This window comes from Drosophila elegans, unplaced genomic scaffold (assembly GCF_018152505.1).
Source record: "Drosophila elegans isolate 14027-0461.03 unplaced genomic scaffold, ASM1815250v1 contig_476, whole genome shotgun sequence".
Classification (NCBI taxonomy): Eukaryota; Metazoa; Arthropoda; class Insecta; order Diptera; family Drosophilidae; genus Drosophila; species Drosophila elegans.
This window is the reverse complement of record NW_024545863.1, coordinates 13,187,826-13,206,906: the sequence shown is the minus strand read 5'-3', so window position 1 is coordinate 13,206,906 and position 19,081 is coordinate 13,187,826. Positions and strand designations below refer to the sequence as shown.

The 19,081-nt window shown below is 38.6% G+C and overlaps 5 protein-coding genes across 5 annotated transcripts; 2 read left to right on the top strand and 3 right to left on the bottom strand.

The window, feature by feature from the left end:
* Positions 1–903: 903 nt before the first annotated feature.
* Positions 904–1,431, top strand: LOC121467601 (kunitz-type serine protease inhibitor LmKTT-1a). Its single transcript, XM_041709423.1, has 2 exons — positions 904–1,127; positions 1,186–1,431. Exons 1-2 carry the CDS (start codon positions 1,046–1,048, stop codon positions 1,374–1,376), a joined length of 273 nt encoding a protein of 90 aa, XP_041565357.1. The 5' UTR covers positions 904–1,045; the 3' UTR covers positions 1,377–1,431.
* A 670-nt stretch (positions 1,432–2,101) lies between these two features.
* LOC108148345 (E3 ubiquitin-protein ligase RNF13) lies at positions 2,102–9,640 on the bottom strand. Its single transcript, XM_017275357.2, has 9 exons — positions 9,316–9,640; positions 6,362–6,636; positions 6,035–6,207; positions 5,880–5,974; positions 5,426–5,619; positions 5,166–5,361; positions 4,345–4,707; positions 4,137–4,281; positions 2,102–3,408 (listed from the first exon to the last, which is right to left on the bottom strand). The coding sequence occupies exons 2-9, from the start codon at positions 6,470–6,472 to the stop codon at positions 3,066–3,068; spliced, it is 1,620 nt and encodes a 539-aa protein (XP_017130846.1). The 5' UTR covers positions 6,473–6,636; positions 9,316–9,640; the 3' UTR covers positions 2,102–3,065.
* Positions 9,641–10,079: 439 nt separating this feature from the next.
* On the bottom strand, positions 10,080–12,230 carry LOC108148403 (general transcription factor IIF subunit 1). Its single transcript, XM_017275435.2, has 4 exons — positions 12,083–12,230; positions 11,108–12,021; positions 10,429–11,019; positions 10,080–10,366 (listed from the first exon to the last, which is right to left on the bottom strand). Exons 1-4 carry the CDS (start codon positions 12,104–12,106, stop codon positions 10,165–10,167), a joined length of 1,731 nt encoding a protein of 576 aa, XP_017130924.1. The 5' UTR covers positions 12,107–12,230; the 3' UTR covers positions 10,080–10,164.
* Positions 12,231–12,534: 304 nt separating this feature from the next.
* Positions 12,535–14,420, top strand: LOC108148415. The gene is made up of 2 exons (XM_017275455.1): positions 12,535–12,756; positions 12,821–14,420. The coding sequence occupies exons 1-2, from the start codon at positions 12,622–12,624 to the stop codon at positions 14,372–14,374; spliced, it is 1,689 nt and encodes a 562-aa protein (XP_017130944.1). The 5' UTR covers positions 12,535–12,621; the 3' UTR covers positions 14,375–14,420.
* Positions 14,421–15,335: 915 nt separating this feature from the next.
* LOC108148259 lies at positions 15,336–18,584 on the bottom strand. The gene is made up of 3 exons (XM_017275192.2): positions 18,385–18,584; positions 17,313–17,707; positions 15,336–16,372 (listed from the first exon to the last, which is right to left on the bottom strand). Exons 1-3 carry the CDS (start codon positions 18,547–18,549, stop codon positions 15,451–15,453), a joined length of 1,482 nt encoding a protein of 493 aa, XP_017130681.1. The 5' UTR covers positions 18,550–18,584; the 3' UTR covers positions 15,336–15,450.
* Positions 18,585–19,081: the final 497 nt, after the last annotated feature.

The following is a 19,081-nucleotide window of genomic DNA, read 5'->3' as shown; positions in this document are numbered from 1 at the left end:
TCAAATGAAAAATTTCGTAGTAGCCTTTAGGGTTTGATCAGTTTTATTATTATAATTACGTAAAAAAAATTAAATCGTAGGGGAAAAAGAAATATAGTTTTTTGATTTTTTTTTTGTGGAAAAATATTATAGTACTTATTTTAAAAATATAACAATTGCTATTTTTTTTTGCTTAAAATAATCTCATGGCCTCCTAAGAAAAATCCGACTAGTTTTCATTGTCTTCAATTGTGTTGATTTGAGGTCTTGCTTTTAAATGGTATATTTTCCCAAAAACCCAAAAGTTATCTTTTCAAAGTGCTTTTGACATTTAATTTTTATTTGCAATATTGTTTAGAATTATCTGTCTATTACCTTTTAGCTATTTGATATTGCTTAGAATTATACGGAGATTACGTTCGCTCCTAAAATTAATCAGTTTTTTGTATCCATACAAATTTCATGAGTTAAAAACATCTAAAGAGGAGCCCAGTTTAACAAAACTAAGTTTTGTAAAACCATTTAGATTAGCATTTAGAATGCAAATGCATAAACTTGGACTTCAAAATGTGTGGCTTACAGCAAACAACAACAAATTTAAAAACAATAAAAATACCTTGTTAATTTTCGTAGCACTGGCAAATTTTAAATTAAGTTTTAACAGAATCTTTTTTTTTATTTATAACCGGCATTCTGTTCAGCACAAGTGTTTTTTTCTTCACGCAATAATTATTGAGAAAGATTAATCGAAAGTAGATCGTTCAGATTTGTTGACTTGGAAGTGGAAAGTTTTGAGAAAAATAAATTTCCATTATCATAGCAGAGTTTAATCGAATCTTACTTAATAATATTGTATTACTGCCCCGGACACAGATGCATCTTGCGCAATTTTTAGAATAGTCTTCGTTGAATAGCATTATCTGATCGTCTCAAAAGACAAAACAATAGAGGCCATTGTCGATGTGTTTTCGTCTCCAAATGGAAAAATGTTGTATTCCAAGTATAAAAGCACATCATTCGACCGATCATTTTAATCAAGTCGAATATCTTAAAAAAACCATTAAAAATGAAGTTGTTTCTGGTTCTGGCATGCATCGTCCTCTATGTGACTATATCCTGTGCCCAGGAGCGCTGCGTTGGTCGTCCCAGTAGGTTTATAGGCTATACCTATAGACTTTAAACTGTATGAACTTTTGTATCTTATAGACAATCAGAATTGCATCGGCGGCAAGCATGAAGGACATGGACGAGTTTCATCTTGTCGAGGAAATGCTATGGATGAAATGTGGTACTACAACCAGCGATCCAGAAAATGCCTTAAGATGAAGTACCTGGGATGTGGCGGCAATCGAAACCGTTACTGCTCCTTAAGGCACTGCCAAAGCTCGTGTCCTTGAAATCGAATATATAATTTCTGATTCTGCTCTTATATGATTTCATTTTTTTGTGAATGTTAAACTGCAAGGAAATAAAAAAATTTTTTTTATTTTAACAGGCTAAATTTTTTGTAAAAATGGTACCTTCGATTTTAAAAAACCCCAAAAATTTAAAATCGCAAATTCTTAAATTTAATTTCATTTATCCGCACAATAAACTAATATATTAAAAAAATGTATTAATTTTTTTGTAAATACAACTTTGCGCACCCAATACGCCATTTTTTGTTTTTAAAGACTGACCGACCGCTGCAAATTAAAAAAAAAAACAATCCTAGGTACTCTTCAAATATATTTATATTCGCTTAGAAATGAGAAAATCGCAAAAATCAGCGTTTTGTCCCCTTAAGAACTGTAGTTTTAATTTTATTAAAATTGTAGCGTTGCAACAATAGAGAAAAATATAACTTCGCTGTTATTCAATTTTTGTATACTACGGTTCTAAAATCATTCCAATCAGACGACTATATCATTTGTACAAAATTTCCGGAGGTGTTTGAACTGTATGGGTGACTGTGTCACCCTTCCCGTCAAACCTAAGCACATCGGGGGGCGCTTAAGCGAGCCTGGGAACTTACTTCTTCGATTATAGCATCTGGGCTTGGGGCTGGTAGCTCAAGTGGTGGGTCTAAGAAAATTAGGTACTTGTAAGCAATATTTTTTTTGGTAGTAAGAAAAAGCAATTCTTTAGTTTATATCCGTTACGTTTATTTTGTTGAATGTAAATTAAATTTAGATTACACTGCCACAGCATTTTTAAATATATATCTGCATCTATGCCCTAATTGATTTCGTTTTGTTGTGAACAGCTTTTATTGGTTGAATATATATTTTTATTTTTGGGAAAAATAATCACAAACTAGCGCCTAATTTTTCTACTTTAAGTGGAGTGTGGCAACGACTTTGACTCGAAATATAATTTTCCATTTTGAAAACAGAGTTGGAAAACCTATTGCATCATTGGATTTTTTTTTGTTATATGCTATATAGTAAACTTAAAATTAGTTAAATCGAGAATAATGTACAGTATACGGGCCAATTCCACATAATCATGCGTTTGCACTAATTTCATTGCAATTTTGTTGGATAACAGTTCGCAAGTACAACGAAATAAAATGACCACTTATTGGGTAAAACATGACTATTATTTTAGTGAATCAGGTTAATAGGTGTGTGTCTGAGTGTTGCTTGATTTAATACAGAACCAATGATTAATGCGAATCAGGTAAACAAATAAATCTTAAACGTGTTATTCTTGGCTTTCCATATATCGTTTATATTTTTGGTTGGGAGTTTGCAGGCGAGGCGGTATCTATGTAAGTATGCCGATTGGGTTAATTGTAAAATGTATATAAAATAAATCACAATTTGTATACGCATATAAATGACGTGTGTGTTTTGTGTCTGTGTGGGTATTTGTGGGTGGGTGTCCTGGAAGTGGGACAGCGCACAGTCCAACACAAGGTTCGGCTACATATTTATCAATATTAATAATAAACATTTGTTAATTATTTAAAACAAAGCAGCTGGCAGCCAAAGCATTGATCGCAAGCCCACAATAAAAAAAACTCGGAACCGGATTGGTGGTCCGTGGATTGGCGACCACCGACACAACCTACAGGCTAAGGACTCGTGGCGAACTAGCTCGCCTCATATGAGAAACTGGCGATCGGAGGCGCTGTGCGGCAGGGCGGCCACGCCTATGCCTCCCTGCGTGGGCGTTTGCAGGAACGCCGAATCGTCGACGGCTCCCGAGTCCGCGGCAGGAGTGCTGATTGCTATCGGTTCGTAGATCGAGCGATGCGGTGGCATTTCTTCGTCGTCCTTGAAGGAGCCGCTTAAATTCGGATTGAGGATGTTGTTCGATGCGGGCATGGCCACAGCAATTGTCCCCGTCGCGGGCAGACCCATGGCACTGGTACCGGACTCAACGTGCTCCAGATAGGGTGGCGCTGCCACACTTATTACAGTCGGTCGCCGGCGGAAGAACGAGCTAATGAGAGTAAAAGCACACAATTATTTTATGGATTTTAATAAGAATATAATTGTGTCACATAATCCAACACCCATGAATAAATAAATATATATATAATGGATTGCTAAAATGAAGATATTAGTTAGGGGTAAAAAATTAGCATATTAAGGTAAATATAATAACAGGAACTTTGTTAAAAATTAAAATTTTTTTTATTTCTCAATTAAAAAAACTTTTATTTCATTAAACCTTTTAACCGAACTACATAGCAACTAGAAAAACCATTATCGGTACCGAAACATTAGTACCGGTCCTGTAAAAATGTGTTTTTTAATACTACATAAGTCGTAAAACATCTTAACCATTTATTATTTTAAGAGGATTATTTTCACACTCCATATCATTCAAACAAAAATTTGCTAACGTAAATTTTACACGTCAAACATTTAAGTTAGTGTACTTAGTGTGAAAAATAGTGTCGATATGTAAATAATATTAATTTTTTATATAAAGTTGCTAAGAGTTCATTAGTAAATAAGTACAAGTAAAAAAATTTAAAGCTATTGCATGCAAAAATCTTTTCCGCTCTTATCTTTATTTTTTTGCAATAATAGATAGTTATTTGAACCATTACGATACTTGTTACTACATGTTTTGGCTGTGGTACCGTAACCGCAAACGAAATACAAATTTTTACCAAAACCAATATATTGGTTGGATTCGGTTTTAATCTCTGATATACTTACCCAAAATTGATGCGCGACCAGACCGAGGGACGAACTTCAGTTAACTGCTCGGCTAGGTGAGCCGGTAGATTGGGAGCACGGTCAAAGGGATTGATGCGTTCGTGTGCTGCAGACGTGGCCGGACGTACTTCGTAGTCCAGTAGAGCTGCCCAAGCAAGCGCATTAGCTAATTCAGCAGATACAGAATCAATTTCGCCAGCAGACGTACCATTCTCATCGTCCGAGCTCTGAGACTCTTCAAACGGATTTCGGCCAGCGTCTCCACGCCGGAAGGTTCCGTGTCGTGTGGTTCCGGCGACAGCCGCTGCAGCAACACTCGAGCTGCTCCCGGCAGCTGTTCCAGTTGCCGAGGAGGCGGAGTTCACCTGGGTCGCCTGCCTGCCGTTGGATTGGTGCTGCTGCGGCTGCAGCAGAGGCGTAGTATCGTCATCTGTATCGGTGACGTTATCCAAAGAAGGCTGTCGATTCCGACTTGCACGCGCTTCGCCCTTCGTAAAAACCTTGCGTTTGCAGATGGGACACACACGACGGTTTTCGGTAAGCCAGGGATCGATGCAATGTGTGTGATAGGCTAAAAGAAAAACCGGTGATTAATTCATGGATTTAGTAATATTTAGCATTATTTAGAATTAATAGCATAAAAACATTCCCATAAAAAACATTCCAATTCAACTCAATTTGATTTTGTTCTTCGCTTTACTATGTTGTTTTCTATAGAATAGATAATACAAATAAAAATATAACACAGAATTTTCAGTAGACGCTTAAGTTTCTTTTGTATTTTGCATAACGGTTTAAACAAAAATAATTATAAAAGCTTAAAATATTATGTATTGGTTTTTGATGCAAACAAAAAGGAGCACCATTAAAAAACCATTAAATAATTATATGTTTGAAAAAAATAGAGGAAAGCTGGCAACAAAATAAATATACAATCTATACCCCCTTAATGCATTGATTCAGATAAATTAGTTATCATAAAACCTCTACAAATTAAGCGTATAAGTTCAATGAAGTAAGTTCACTTACGATGCGAGCAGGGCAGCACACGCAGCTTATCGTCCTCGATGAAGTCCTCCAGACAGATGACGCAGGTGTCGTATTTGTTGTTCGCATTGTTCTTGGTGTATCTGAGCACTGGCAACTTCTTCAGCATGCTCTTTGGCAGTCGATGGCGACGCTGACGGCGCTGCTCGCGTATGCACTTGTAGATCATATAGATAACCTAACCGGTAAACAAAGAAATCCAGTCAGAGCAATAACAAGCGATTAAACTTCGGATCTTTTACCATGATGATGAAGCACAGGCCAATCAGTATGGAGAAGGGCAATATTAACTGGGTATTGATGTTGAAGGGCAGCTCATCGTTAATTATTAGCACCACCTCGGGTGTGTTGTACGTGGCCAGCGCCTTGCCAGTCGTGTGGCCCACGAAAACCGACGGTATTCTTATGCCCGACGAATTATCGGCGGACATTTGCTCTGCAATATGGGTGAAATTAGAAACCATACACTACATAATAAAGCTTAATAAATATAAGCACATTATTAATTAAAAAACCAAAATATTTTGTATAACACAGCAAGGGTTTAGGCAAGTGAAAGTATTGTAAGTAACCCTTACAGTTAAACACTGAGCTTTGAATGCTCTAATTTAGTTTTAGGGTTCCTATTAAGTTATTTTTAACAATTCTTTGGGCTACTCATTTTGTTGACTTAATTACATTCGTGCGTCTGCTTACCCAAGTCATCGCCTTCGTTATTGTAAACAATCACAGCAGAATAGCTTGCATTCTGGGCCACTCGCACCTTCCGCTCAAAGGTGCAATCGCCACCGCTACAAAAGAGTTAAAGTTAAGCTAGAACAATGCATTTAATATTTACTTAGATAACTCACCGCGATACTAATGCCACAAATTTGGCTGAGGGTGGGTAATTCAAGTGCGGTGGTCTGTCCAGGGCATCACAACCGTAGTAAGGGTACCTGGCGGGAACCACATACACTTTGAGACCATTTGAAGGCACCTGGGGCCCGAATTGCGCTGGCATGTCATTAAACTCTTCAATTAACTGAAAGTTAAAATATTACATTAACTTGAAATCTTTTATTAGATACAAAAATTGCCTTTTCCACTGTTAAGTTTTGAATGCTTTAATTATAAGCGTTTATTTTAAATATGTAGATATAAGTTTGCTTTTATAAGGTTATCCTTATTGAACTTACCTGGCTGGTTATTTTTCGATAGACCAGCACATGACCCCTGACCACAGCAGCCTCATGACAGACCAGGCACAAACCCAGCAGGGTGAGTATGTGACAACCCCTCTTGGACATTCTGCCACCCAGGACACTTCTTCTGGAGATCGGGTCTTCGTCTATACTGTTATTGTTCTAGTCCGCTATGTCCACTGCTGCTGCGATTTGTTATTACCATCCGCACTATTTGCATCTCTCATTTGTGTGACACCGCCAGCGATTCAGTGCCTTTAGTCTTCGGGCTGAAAAAATATAAAGGGGAAGATGTTTAATAAACTGGATAAATCTTGTGTGTTTGGACCTGAAAGTACATATGGTAGCAGTGTTGGGAAGTACATTACTTATGATTAATTTTGGTAAGAAAATGTACTCTTTACCATACCTAGTTTCAAAAATATGTGGCTACTTTTTAGTTTTCCTAGGTGTTGTACCTTACGAAAAATTTATCTAGTTATTTTGGAACCGAAACAGTTTTTATTTTGGTTTTTCAAATTAGTTACATCACAGTTTTACTGCATTAAAAAAATAATTCCAACGAAAGATATCTTTGTTGTGTTGCTTGAAGTTTAGCAAATACCTTGTACCTTACCTAGACAATATAAAAAAACAAGTACCCTTCCCAACATTGTATTTAGGTAAAGTAAAAAAATTACAAAAATTTTTCAAATTTCTAGGTAAGTCAAGAGGTACAAATAAGGTAGAAACACAATTATTAATTAAATTTGTTTTTGAAATTAATAATTTTTAAATCAATATGATCTTCACGAAGTTGCAATTGAATTTTAATATTTTGTACACACCCTGACATTTTCTGGTTGTAGCAACATGAAATAGGAACATAATTGTATCTTGCATCTGCGGTGGAATTAACTTATCAAGCTAATTAAAAAAAATAGGTCAGTAGCTAAAAACCAAACATACCATATTCTTAAGATAAATAATAATCTTTAGCTAGGCAAGGTTAAAGGAAGCCTAGGTACCTAGACAAACTATAAGGTACCAAAAAGTATCTAGGTACACCCCAACACTGTTTTTTCCTTACCAAAGTTATTTCTTCGCAAATATTTTGTACTATTAGCAGTACCTTTCCGAAAAAAGGCCAAACTTAAAAAATGTAAACTGTATACTTATTTAAAAACATATTCTGCTGGAAAGGAAGTTTATAAATTCCATCGACATTTTAGTGTTTTTATTCCGTCTGGTAATGTAAATGAGGGCTTTGGTTGAGGCAACCTGTAAATTCTCCCCCCACCAAATTCTCATGGACAAACAAACAGCTCAGCTGATAAGATAAACGGCTTGTGATCAATGTTTTTTATTTCACAAGCAACTGGGGCTGTTGTTGATTTGTTGATTTGTTGATTCTTCAAAATTTAACGTATTTTCAGTCATGCTGCTGCTGCTGCTTCTGTCAAACATCTGTTTTGTTTGTTGACACAGCGTCGGTCAGTTCCATTTCTCACGAATGCATTTTATGTTTACCTAATAGAAAAAAATCAACGCATTTTGCTGTATGTCTGTTATTGAGCTCAATTTGCCATCAATTGATTTTATCGCCATCCAATAGTGACCGAGATCTTAGGGGCAACTGCTGCAGATGCAATCAAAACTAAAACAAATGCCTGCCTTGCCGGCTTAAACCAGATGAGTCACGAGCAGCGTTTGCTGATAAGACCCAGATCGCATGCCCATTTACTAATCGCCGACAGAACGCTGTCCGATCCACAAATGGGGCAGAAACAAATGTGGAAAGTTTTTTACGCTAAATTATTAAATCTGCTAATATTTTTGGCACACACACACCCGGGGCTAGTGTGCAAATATGTCACAAAATGTGTATTAAATTTACGATTTAACAAAAAAAAACGTCACAGGCATTAGCACATCGATAGACAAACGGAGCAGAGGTTTTAATGAGAACGTGACTTTATTTTTATTGGATGGGTAAACAATAATGCGAAATTCAATCTGTGGAGGCGCGTGCGCTTAATAGAATAACGCTCTAGGGATTGTTCAGGAATTGGAGCTACGAATTACTTACATTTTTAAGAACTAATTAAATGCCCAAACAATTTGTTAACTATTTTTTACAGTTATTTAAGAAATATGTTATTTTTAAAAATATAACATTTTACAACTCTTTTTAAAAATTTATATTACATATATCCCAAATTTGCTTTGCTCTGTAAAAAATATCACAAACAAATAGTTTTAGCTGTAAAAAAGCAAAATATTACAATACAAAATTTAATAATTCATTTAAAACAAATATATAATAAAAATAAACTTTCAAAATGTTGGTTAGCTTTTTCTCTTATCAACAAACTTTTTTTTTTTTTTAATTTTGTTAGCAAATGTTTGTTATGAAAAAAAGTAACCCTTAATCAACTTAAGCTCATGCAAATAACCAAAATATCCAGGCATATCGATTGTATGTTCACCAATTAGAAATGTTTCAGAAATTACATTTCGTGAAAATCGCGTTAATTTGCTTTGTTTCGAATTACACATTACATACCACACACCACACGCAGCGCCCAGCCACCCACACTCACACACACTCACGAACGCACACCTTGAACTTTACAAGGCACGAATGTGATTTCAAGGTTTTCTTTTTGTAGGATTGTATGTACATATGTATGTAGAAATGTGCCCTGAAATGTTCACAATCGTGGGTTACAGGTGAAAACACCCAAAGGATAAGCGAATAATGCGCCCAATTGGAGACAGCAGCCACAAGTTAATGTACTTCAATTTCGTATGTTCGCTTTTGTTATGCTTTTTTTCAGGCGTATCTGCTGAGACCCGTGTGCATGAGTGTGTGTGTGTGTGCGTTTAATTAACACAACAACAAAGCAGCTGAGCGATTTCCTGTGCTTTTCCGACTTTTGATTCACGTACACCCACTGCTCACTCACTTGATTATTGTTTTTCGTGCTTTTGGCTGACTGTTTAGGCCGACTTTTGGCCAAATCCTATATCCAGTCCGATTTTTTCAACACTCGCTCGCCCCTTCACTCGTCGCCATCGCAGTGGTATTGCGTTTTACTTTGTTTTGCTCCTGCCCGTGGACGTGGGATTCCTTAATTCGTGGTCCAATCTCAACGGGGAAAGCGACAGCTCGTTGGCTGCAGCCAGAGCATGACAGTCGCGATAAGGGACACTTTGGCTCCACTTTGCTAATTATCGGATATTAGAATTTACATCCGCAGAGGGCTCACACACAAACATCTAGAGCTGGAACTTAAAACGATTGTGATTCGATACTATCGATATAGCCAGGCCTTTAACCATACCGTACCTATATATCGATAGCTACCGATATATTGCCATAGTAATTAGCAAAGTCACATCCCTAACGTTACACGTAAGCTAACGTTATAATTTGAACGGGAAGAAAATTTGAAATCTGTGATCTTGATTGACGTAAAGAGCTTTTAAATTTCTATATGATGAGCAGAAACTACCAAAACTTTTGAAAGAAGAATGAATCGTTTTAAAACAAATATTTTATGTCAAAGAAAATTGGCGTAAAATTGTTTTAAGTACTTTGGAAAAAATAATAGCAGTTTTTAAGCCTTTGTTATATATTAATAAAAAAACATTTAACAACTATTTATTTGTAGTGTCTGCTGTTAATATACTCATTTTTTCTTGTTCAAATAAAACCAAATTTAACAAATTGATTTCAACTTTTTTTCTTTTCTATATTAAGTGGAACAATAATGCATTTGGATTATGAAATCTTAAAATCACATGATCGCTGGCTACTTGATCCAGAGATACATTTTTCCCTGAATGGTGTGCTTGACAGGATTTATCTTTTTGAGAATTTTTGTCATGGTCTCAACCAAACGGTCGCTTGAGACGGGAGTTTTCTTGTTCTTGAACTTGGTGAGCAGCTCGGTGGCTGTGAGAGGTTTGCGCTTGAGGTAGCGACGCACTGCCTCCTCGGTGATTCCGTAGTCCCTTTAGAGAAATGAGTACACAATTAATTGGAAGTCCAGAATAGATCCCATGGCTTTACTTACTCAACTTTGCCGCCAGAGAAGGAAGTGGGCAGCGAGGTGGTGATCTCGTTCTTGGGACGCTTGGCAGGGGTGCTGGTGGGACTGTTACTGGTGTCCGATCCGGTGAGATCGCTGGGCAGACTGTTCATCTTGCGCTTGCTGACATCCGTCGCAAGCGTCGGGGTGGCCGATCGTGATTTGTTGGCATTGCTGCTGCTGCTGGTTGAGGCCTTGCTGCTGGCAGCGCTCTCTTTTTCCTTTTCCTTCTCCTTGTCTTTGTCCTTGGACATGGCCTTCTTTTTGGGCGGCCCATTGCTCAGGTCGTCCTCGGAGTCTGTGCTGTCTGAGCTAAAGTCTGTGGACGAGTCGCCGCTGCCGTTTGACTTCCCCTTTTTGTCGTCCTTGGAGGGTTTCTTCTTCTTTTTGTCCTTGGAGCCCTCGTCCTTGCCCTTCTCCTTCTTTTTCTTCTCGCCGTCGGCGTCCTCCTTATCAGACTCATCAGACTTCTTCTCGTCCTCCTCCTCTTCGTCGGAGGTAAGTAGCTTCCGCAGCGCATCCTCCTCGGCCACTCCTTTCATGTCCTTGTCCACCTTTGCCTCCGGATCTGGTTCGCTAAAAAGAGGCATAAAAAAGTGGTCAGTGATAGTGGTATTACCAATAGACGAAGTAATATACTTGTCTAATTATTTGTGATACATACTCTTCACTGGAACTGGTGTCATAGTCCATTTCCCTGCCCTCCTCGTCTCCATCGTCCGACTCCTCGAAGGCCTCGTCATCCACATCCCGCTTTTTCTTTTTCTTGTCCGCGCCCTTCTTGCCCTTGCCTTTGGCCTTGCCGTCGTCGCTGTCCTCCTGCTCCTTTTTCTTCTTATCCTCCTCGTCCTCCGAGTCGGACTCGTCCTCGGAATCAATCCACTCATCCATGTCAGTAATCTTAAGCTCCTTGGACTTTTTGGTGGCTGCCTTTATTAGTTTAGCCTCCTCCGGATCCTGTTCTTCCTCCTCGTCCCCTCGCAGACGCTTTCGCAACATAAGAGAGAAGTAGTTCATAACCTTCTTACGGCGACCAAATTCCTGTTCAGCTTCCTCCGCAGATAGGGATTTGTAGCGCTGAATGGGCTGGAAGTTGTACCACTCCGTCAGAGGATACGCTTCGATGGCACCGTCTGGAGCATGGGTGAATACGTAGAAGGCGGCGTTCTCGCCCACGCCACCCTCGCGAATGCCCTTGAACTTCTTTCCCGTTTTGCCGCCCACTTTTAGGATCCAAGGCTGCGCCTCCGGCCGGTACTTTCTCGCTATTATGCCAAACTTCTTCCGACGCGCCTCCTCTCGCTGATCTCGATTGTACTCCGACCCGGCACCGAACTTGGGCTGATCCTCCTCCATGCCCCGGAACTCCTTCATATTGTTCTCCCGCTCCAGTTTCACATTGCGCCACTGGGCGAAATCCACGTTCAGCGTGGCGTTGAACCGCATCACATGGTGCTTCTTGGACATCTTGGGCACCCGGATCTTGAACTCCTGCACATTGGCGGAGGAGGAGGCGGATCCTGAGGCGACAGAGGCAGCGGCGGTGGCAGCTGCAGACGTGGAGCTAGCAGCGCTCGGCTGCGAAAAGGTTAAATTAAGTTTAAGATTTGGCAGGGAAATCGTTGGGTTATGGCCTTACCGTCGACTTCGACGCACTCGACATGTTAATAGGTTTCTCTATGAAGCTTAATACTTTTCATACGTTTCTATTTATTTACTATTTTTATATGTTTTCCAAACTATTCCAATGCAATTTGCAGGAAAGAGTCGGACATGCTAGTGATGCGCCATGGGCCGATAACATAGTCGCGGCGAATGGTCCTGTTATTTATCGAGAGCAGTATTTTTAACTTTTCGAGATGAGTTATCGGAAAATAGGCAAAATATATATGTAAATATATATAAAAAGGAAGATAACTTTTAAATAATGGTATTTTATCTTAATTATTATTATTTTATTATTTTAGTTTTAATAAATGAATCTTTACATATTTCAACACTTATACAGGCTTGCACTTAAAGTATCTTAACACTGTGACCGCAGTCACCGTTCACACGATAACATTTTCAGCAGTGACTCTTTACCGGCTATCGCTCATCTCAATGCCTCGCATAGCGCTGCGCTCTACAGTTTGTTTAGGTTTAATTATTGAAATTGACCCTTAAATTTATAGAAAAATGTCGCGGAATGTTACGCTCTCGGATGAGCAGAGTCGGCTGAATGCGCGTCTGGAGGCGCACATGGTTTATATATGTCCGGAATGCGGAAAGGCATTTCGTACTCAGGCCGAGTGGCGTCAGCATTTGAATACGGCAAGTTGGGGAGATATATATATTTATATATATATATTTTAATAGTTTTTCGATATGCCCACAGAAACACGACTATCTAAAGAAGACCTACTCGGACTTCAACTTCATCCAGATCGATGAGAGGTTTCACGAATGCCAGCTGTGCTTCAAGTGGGTGGAGAATGCCCACAAGACCATCGCCCTGCTGCAGTACCACTACTTCATGCACCTGGAGCACAGTGAAACCTATCGATGCGTGCACTGCCGCATGGCCTACACGAGGCGCAGGGCTCTCAATGTCCACCTGTTGGAGACGCACATGCGGGAGATCGAGAAGTACGAGAACAAGCTGCGACAGATGAAGCGGCAGCAGCAGCAGCAGCCGCAGCAGCAACAGCAGCAGCAGCAGCAAAAACCCACCGTTGTGCCAGAAGCTAGCAGTCAAGGCAAGGCACGAGGGCGTCCCAAAGGATCCGGGAGCAAAAAGCAAAAGGATCTGCTGCAAAAAGCGCTCATGGACATCGATCTTCACACGGAACTGGAGAAATCCCCAACACAACCATGCGTGACAAAAACAGCAGCAGCAGCAGCAGCAGCTCCTGCAGTCGCACCCAAGACCAATGCAAATGCCAGTGAACAGAATCTGGACAGGTGTTTGAATGCCTACGAGGATATTGTGCGAAAGGAGGAGGAGAAGGTGCCCAAATATGACGCCGAACTGGATGCCCTTTGCCAGGAGTTCTTTGAAGAAGGCAGCATCACTGGCAAAGCGGGACCGGATGTTGGGCAGCAGTTAGCGGATGCGCCGCCGCAGCAGGAAAACCAGGAAGTGGTAATTATCGAGATAGATGCACTCGGCAAAGAGGAAGTGGCCCAGTTGAAGAAGGAAATGAAATCGGACTCACAGTCGAGCCAAGCGGCCAAGCGTCGTCGTCTGTCCACGACGCCGCCACGCGACTCCGACTCGGAGATGTCCACCAACGGCCTGATGAAGCTCATCTCGTACTTGTGCCCCAAATGTGGCAAAGAAATCTCCTCGATGGACGGATGGCGGACGCACGTGTTCAAGAAGCACGACTTCGAGCACATAATCGAGAACAGTTTCAAGATCATGGAACCGGGACGCAAGGCCATGTGCCTGCAGTGCCGCGAGGTGCAGCCGACGACCCAGCGGTCACAGTTGCAGAAGCATTGCTTTAAGCATCTGCCTTACCGCTCCTATCTCAAGTGCACACTCTGCGAGCGCACCAAGACCAGCACCTCCAAGATCCTCAACCACATTCGCTACAACCACCAGGAGGAGCTGCAGCGGAAGAACAAGACGCAACTGCTCATCAAGCCGGAGCCCAAGTGGTCTAGTCCCAATAAGTCAGGACAAGCAGCCAAGCCGGACGAAGCCGCTTCTGGTGACGAGGAAGAAGAGGATGAGGAAAGTTTCGTTTGCGAGCACTGCAACAAAAAATTCCAAGCTAAATGGCGTCTCGATCGGCATATCTTTGTTTGTAAAAGGCTAGGAGTCACTCATCCAATTTCACCAGTCGATGGTTCCGTCGAAGCCATGCTGAATAATTTGCGAGAGGGGCACATGCGGATGAATGTCATTTGGAAGGCGATGCAACGTGAAAAGCTTAAGATATAGTATAGTTAAATCGGTAAGCTAAAGAATAAAGAATCTTAAAATATAATTATTACATATTAGTTTTATTTCATATATAAACTTTATACAGTTCGTAAATAATAGGTGTTGGCCCCTTTTAAATACGATGGCATTGAGCTTATTTTAATTAATTTAATTTAAAAGTTGAATAACTAGCAGACTATTAAAGATATCAATATAATGTAAATGCTTTATTCAGCAATATTATAATATATTTTTTAAAAATATACATTTATGATTTCTTTAAATAACTAAAATGTTGGATTTGTTTAATGTCTCAAAACCAAATAATGATTTGGTAAAACTTAAAAGTCCCATTCATGTGGCCTTCATCACGTTAAGTAACATTTTTAAGGCCCATTTTATATTTTTTCCAGGGGTAACTCACCCTCTCAACTTTTTAATGAAGACGCTTAGGGTTTGTTTTTATTTGGAAATCAATTAGTTGAAGCCTGATCTTAAAGATTTATGGATTGGGCATTATTATATTGAAACAATAATTTAACAAATGAAGCCATTTTAGAAATTCAAACGGCTATGGATAAAGCACATTTCAGTAAAAGTAGTTGTTTTATTTTAAAAAAATGTGCTTCAGACATCGATGGCTATTTTTACTTAAAAAATAGCGTTATTTTACTTTTCGATAGAATCTAATAATCTCACCAATCAGTCTTTAAAATTAACAATTAGTTTACAAGTTCAGAAATTTTTTTTTTTCAGTCTATTGGGAATTGATTGTGCTTGAGACTTGGCACAACATGAGGATGTGCGTCGATGTGGATGTGGACTTTTTTATGGGCATAAATATTGGAATAAAGTTGTTTTGTAGAATATTTAAATTTTGCAATATCTGCCTATGTACCCATATTCACTTCTGCTTGCCAAAGTTTACTTCCTTTCCTGTTAAGTCACAAGATATAATATGTAAAAAAATACTTTTTTATTTATTTACGATATTTATTATTATCAAGTTAAGAATTTCTAATATAATTCAAAGGTTTTTTCTTTAAATTTTGGTTTAAATTTTAGGAACATCCAGGAATGCAGTTAGTCCAAACTTAACTTATAGCAATCCATTTGGGAGCGGAATATGTGTTACCATGGTGACTTCTCGCGTTAAGTCTTCTATTGTGACCCATGGAGCGACCCATTGACCCAGTGCGTTGCATATTCAGATGACGTTTTCGAATAGTCCTGTATACAGCTGTCTTCATTGTTCTTAAAGTCAAAGAATCGTCGACATTCTGCTTAATGCGATCATCGTCCACCATATGGTTGCTGGTTATGACCATGATCTTGCGACGACCATGGTGCAATTCAGCCAGTTTCATAAGCTCCAGGAAGCGGGCGAATTTTTTCTGCAACATGTCCGTATCGGGAAGTGTTGGCGTGGGTTCCATTAAACCTTCAAAAGTGGTTTCCTCTCCGGATGCACCTGGTGGAGCTGTTGTCGCAGCTCCTGCTGCTGGCGTCTCACCTCCAGCAGCTGGAGCGCGGCTGGCGGTATTTACTGGAGTTGCACCACTAGCTGGTGCAATTGTTGTTCCTGCGGCAGCTGGAGTTGCTGTTCCTTCGGCTCCTGCCGCTACTGCTGCTTCGGCCGGGGCTGAGCCATCTCTAGGTTGCAATCCATCTGGTGCGACATCATCCACTGCACTCTGTAGCGCAACAAAGCTTCTTTTTCTCACAGTTCTCGCTTTCTTTGCTTCCGCTTTTTCGGAATTTTCAACACTTGGTCCTATCTTCTCGTACTTCTCGCTTTCGGAACAGAGATGTACGTATTTTGGGTTGACTCCGGTCTTGCAGGACGTGGCCGCCTGCTGACCGACCTCGTACACGGCCGAGTCCACAACTGGGGCATGGCCAAAGTTGCACGTCATGAACGTCTGAAGCCAGTCGTTTCGGGTCTGCTGAAGGATGGCACAGCCCACCAGACTAGCGCTCTCCAAAACTAACTGTATAAAGTTGTACTTGGGCGGCCTAGAATGTATTAATTTATAGAAAATTAATTTAAAATAATTTAGTAGCTGAAAGAGCTTTGGAAACTGTCATGGAAACTCAAAAAATGTTGTTTAAAGTATTAAATTCGTATGTCAACAAAAAATATACACTTAATTTGAGAAACATTTTTTAGGGATAGCCTGTATATTTTAATTGCTGTTTTACCCAAAATCGCTTTAGCGTATTTGACATAGATTTCAGAAGTCAAAAATTCAACTCCGCCAAAATGTCGCATTTAAAATTTATATTATTTGTACTTGCACAAATATGTACTTTAAATAAGCAGTAGTTGGAAACAAAACTGCTTTTCCAAAAAATAACTGTTGCATTTAAAATATTTTGTTTCAAATTGCAGGTTTTGCAGGGGTCTGAGCGAGAATCATCCCTCAAAAACGTATCTTAAGATATATTTCGCTTTCGATATATTTAAAAAAAAATGTACGTGCATTTGTACATTAATAAAAAATTAAATAACACATTACAGTTCGTGCCTTTAATATAAGAGTTTCGTGTGAAACTAGTATAATGAATAAACAATAAAAATCAAATGTTCATAATATATTATTTGATTAATAAATAGAAATAAAAACAAGCAAGGAAGCAAACTTCGGCAAGCCGTAGTTCATATACCCTTGCAGCTATGGCAAAAATTAAATATTTTTGAAAACATTAACATTATGATTGACTAGCGTATATATTTAAAAACATTGAAGCTATGATGATTTGCAGCTCAATCAAAAACAATATGTGCCATAATTTTAAATAAAAAAAAAATGATAAAAAGAAAACAAACAAACTTTTAAGTTGATCAGTAAGGACCGGTAAATTAAACAAATCATTTAATTATCGAACGCAGTTAAAATAAAAATGCGTTTAGCCTTTTCGGAACGACAAGCAAAAACTACGAAAGAATTCTCACCCCTTTTTAGGATCCTTATACTTCATGATGTCCAACATCGAGGTTCCGGTACTCTCCCGCATCCAAAGCCCAGATATATCCTTAATGATGTCCTCAAGATCTGGGATTTTTCCTCTCATAGCTCGATAGCCAACAATCTGGCCGGCGTGAGTTGATGTCTTTGTGTTCCGGCATTTGTCGCCCTTCATGTAACAGTCTTGCACATTGAACTTGGCCAGGTAGGAAAGTTCCGGGTCCCACTTCAATGTACCCATTCGGGCAGCCGGACTCAATCCGTTGTATCCGCCCTTGGCCACGCTGTCCCGCAACGCATTAAAGCGCCCCACTAAGAACCTTTGCAGCTTATCATTTATGACTAAAACTTCAGCATCAAGAGAGCACGCTGCGTGCAGTCCCTAAAATATAGTTTGTGAGCCTTAGGATTTGTTAGGAATAGTCATAAAATCTTAATTTTTTGGATGGAAGTTAAAGGTTTTATAATAAAGTATATCGATCATTAAATTTAATGTGTAAAAATATATTTTTCCTGCAACTTCAGGGAAATGTCAGTTAAATAATGAGGTGAGTAATTTGTAAGAAGCAATTATAATAGAATATATTCTATTTAATCCAATGATACATGACATGGTAGCCTGATACATGTCATTTAAAGAACATTCTGTTAAGTTTTCATGGAGAAATATTAATTAATATGCAATTACTCTGAAGCGTCTCGGAAAATGTCTCATCTCAGCCAATAAAAAAATGAAGGTATCTTGTATCTTATGTGTTGAAAATTTAAAACAATCGCTGCAGTAGTTTTGAAGTTATGATGGGCACCTACTTTAAAAACGTGAGTTTTTTGAAAAAAATTAATTCCGACACATTTATCTAAATGGCATTACTAATAAATTAAAGGTAAGGCCAAGCGTTTAATTACTTCACGGCTATTCAATACCATTTTAAAAGACTGCTAAATCATTAAATCATTTTTTTTTTATATTCAAAAATTTATGGTGGACTATTTTTACATTCATGATTGAAAATAAAGATGTAAATCTAAAAATAAAACACAAATGAAAAAAATGCATACCAAAGAAACATTGCAGGCCACATGTTTTTGGCCTTTTAAACACAATGACGAATCGCAGTAGTCCTCATTAAATTTCGGGGCTTCCGTTCCTTCAATTGAGTCCTCCTGGGCTGCTATAAAGTTAATGACCAAACTGGCAAAGAGGAGACTGCCAAGAACCAACATTTTTGATCTAGATCTCAAGGCGTACTAACTAACGTTTTTTTACAAAATATTTATTAAAGCCATTATTCCGTGAAATCACAATTACTGAAGAAAGAAATCAACAGATAACAAAATAGTTTCAATAAATATTGTAAAAAACATATAATATTTACCTGTATGGGAAACAAATTAATTTATCCAAAATTTATGAACACACATTTTAAATGATGCCTTTTGAAAAGTTAGTTATTAACTTTAACTTTAACATTTATGCAAAACAATAGTTTCAAAATACAATTAATTTACTTTCCACAAGTAATAAATTGCTAATTTAAATAAAATTATTATTCCGTTGGCTTTAATAAAATTTGTAAACTTTTTTTAGGCACTATTTTAGAAATTTAAATCGACAAAATCTTCCAGAGATCCAAACTTTAATTTTTCAATGCAGTTGGGCTCCCAGGATTCAAAAAAAAAGGTTCAATGGAATAAAGAACGTGTAGTGGTACCCAATCGAAAAAAAATAAGTTGTAAAACATCATCCATATATATA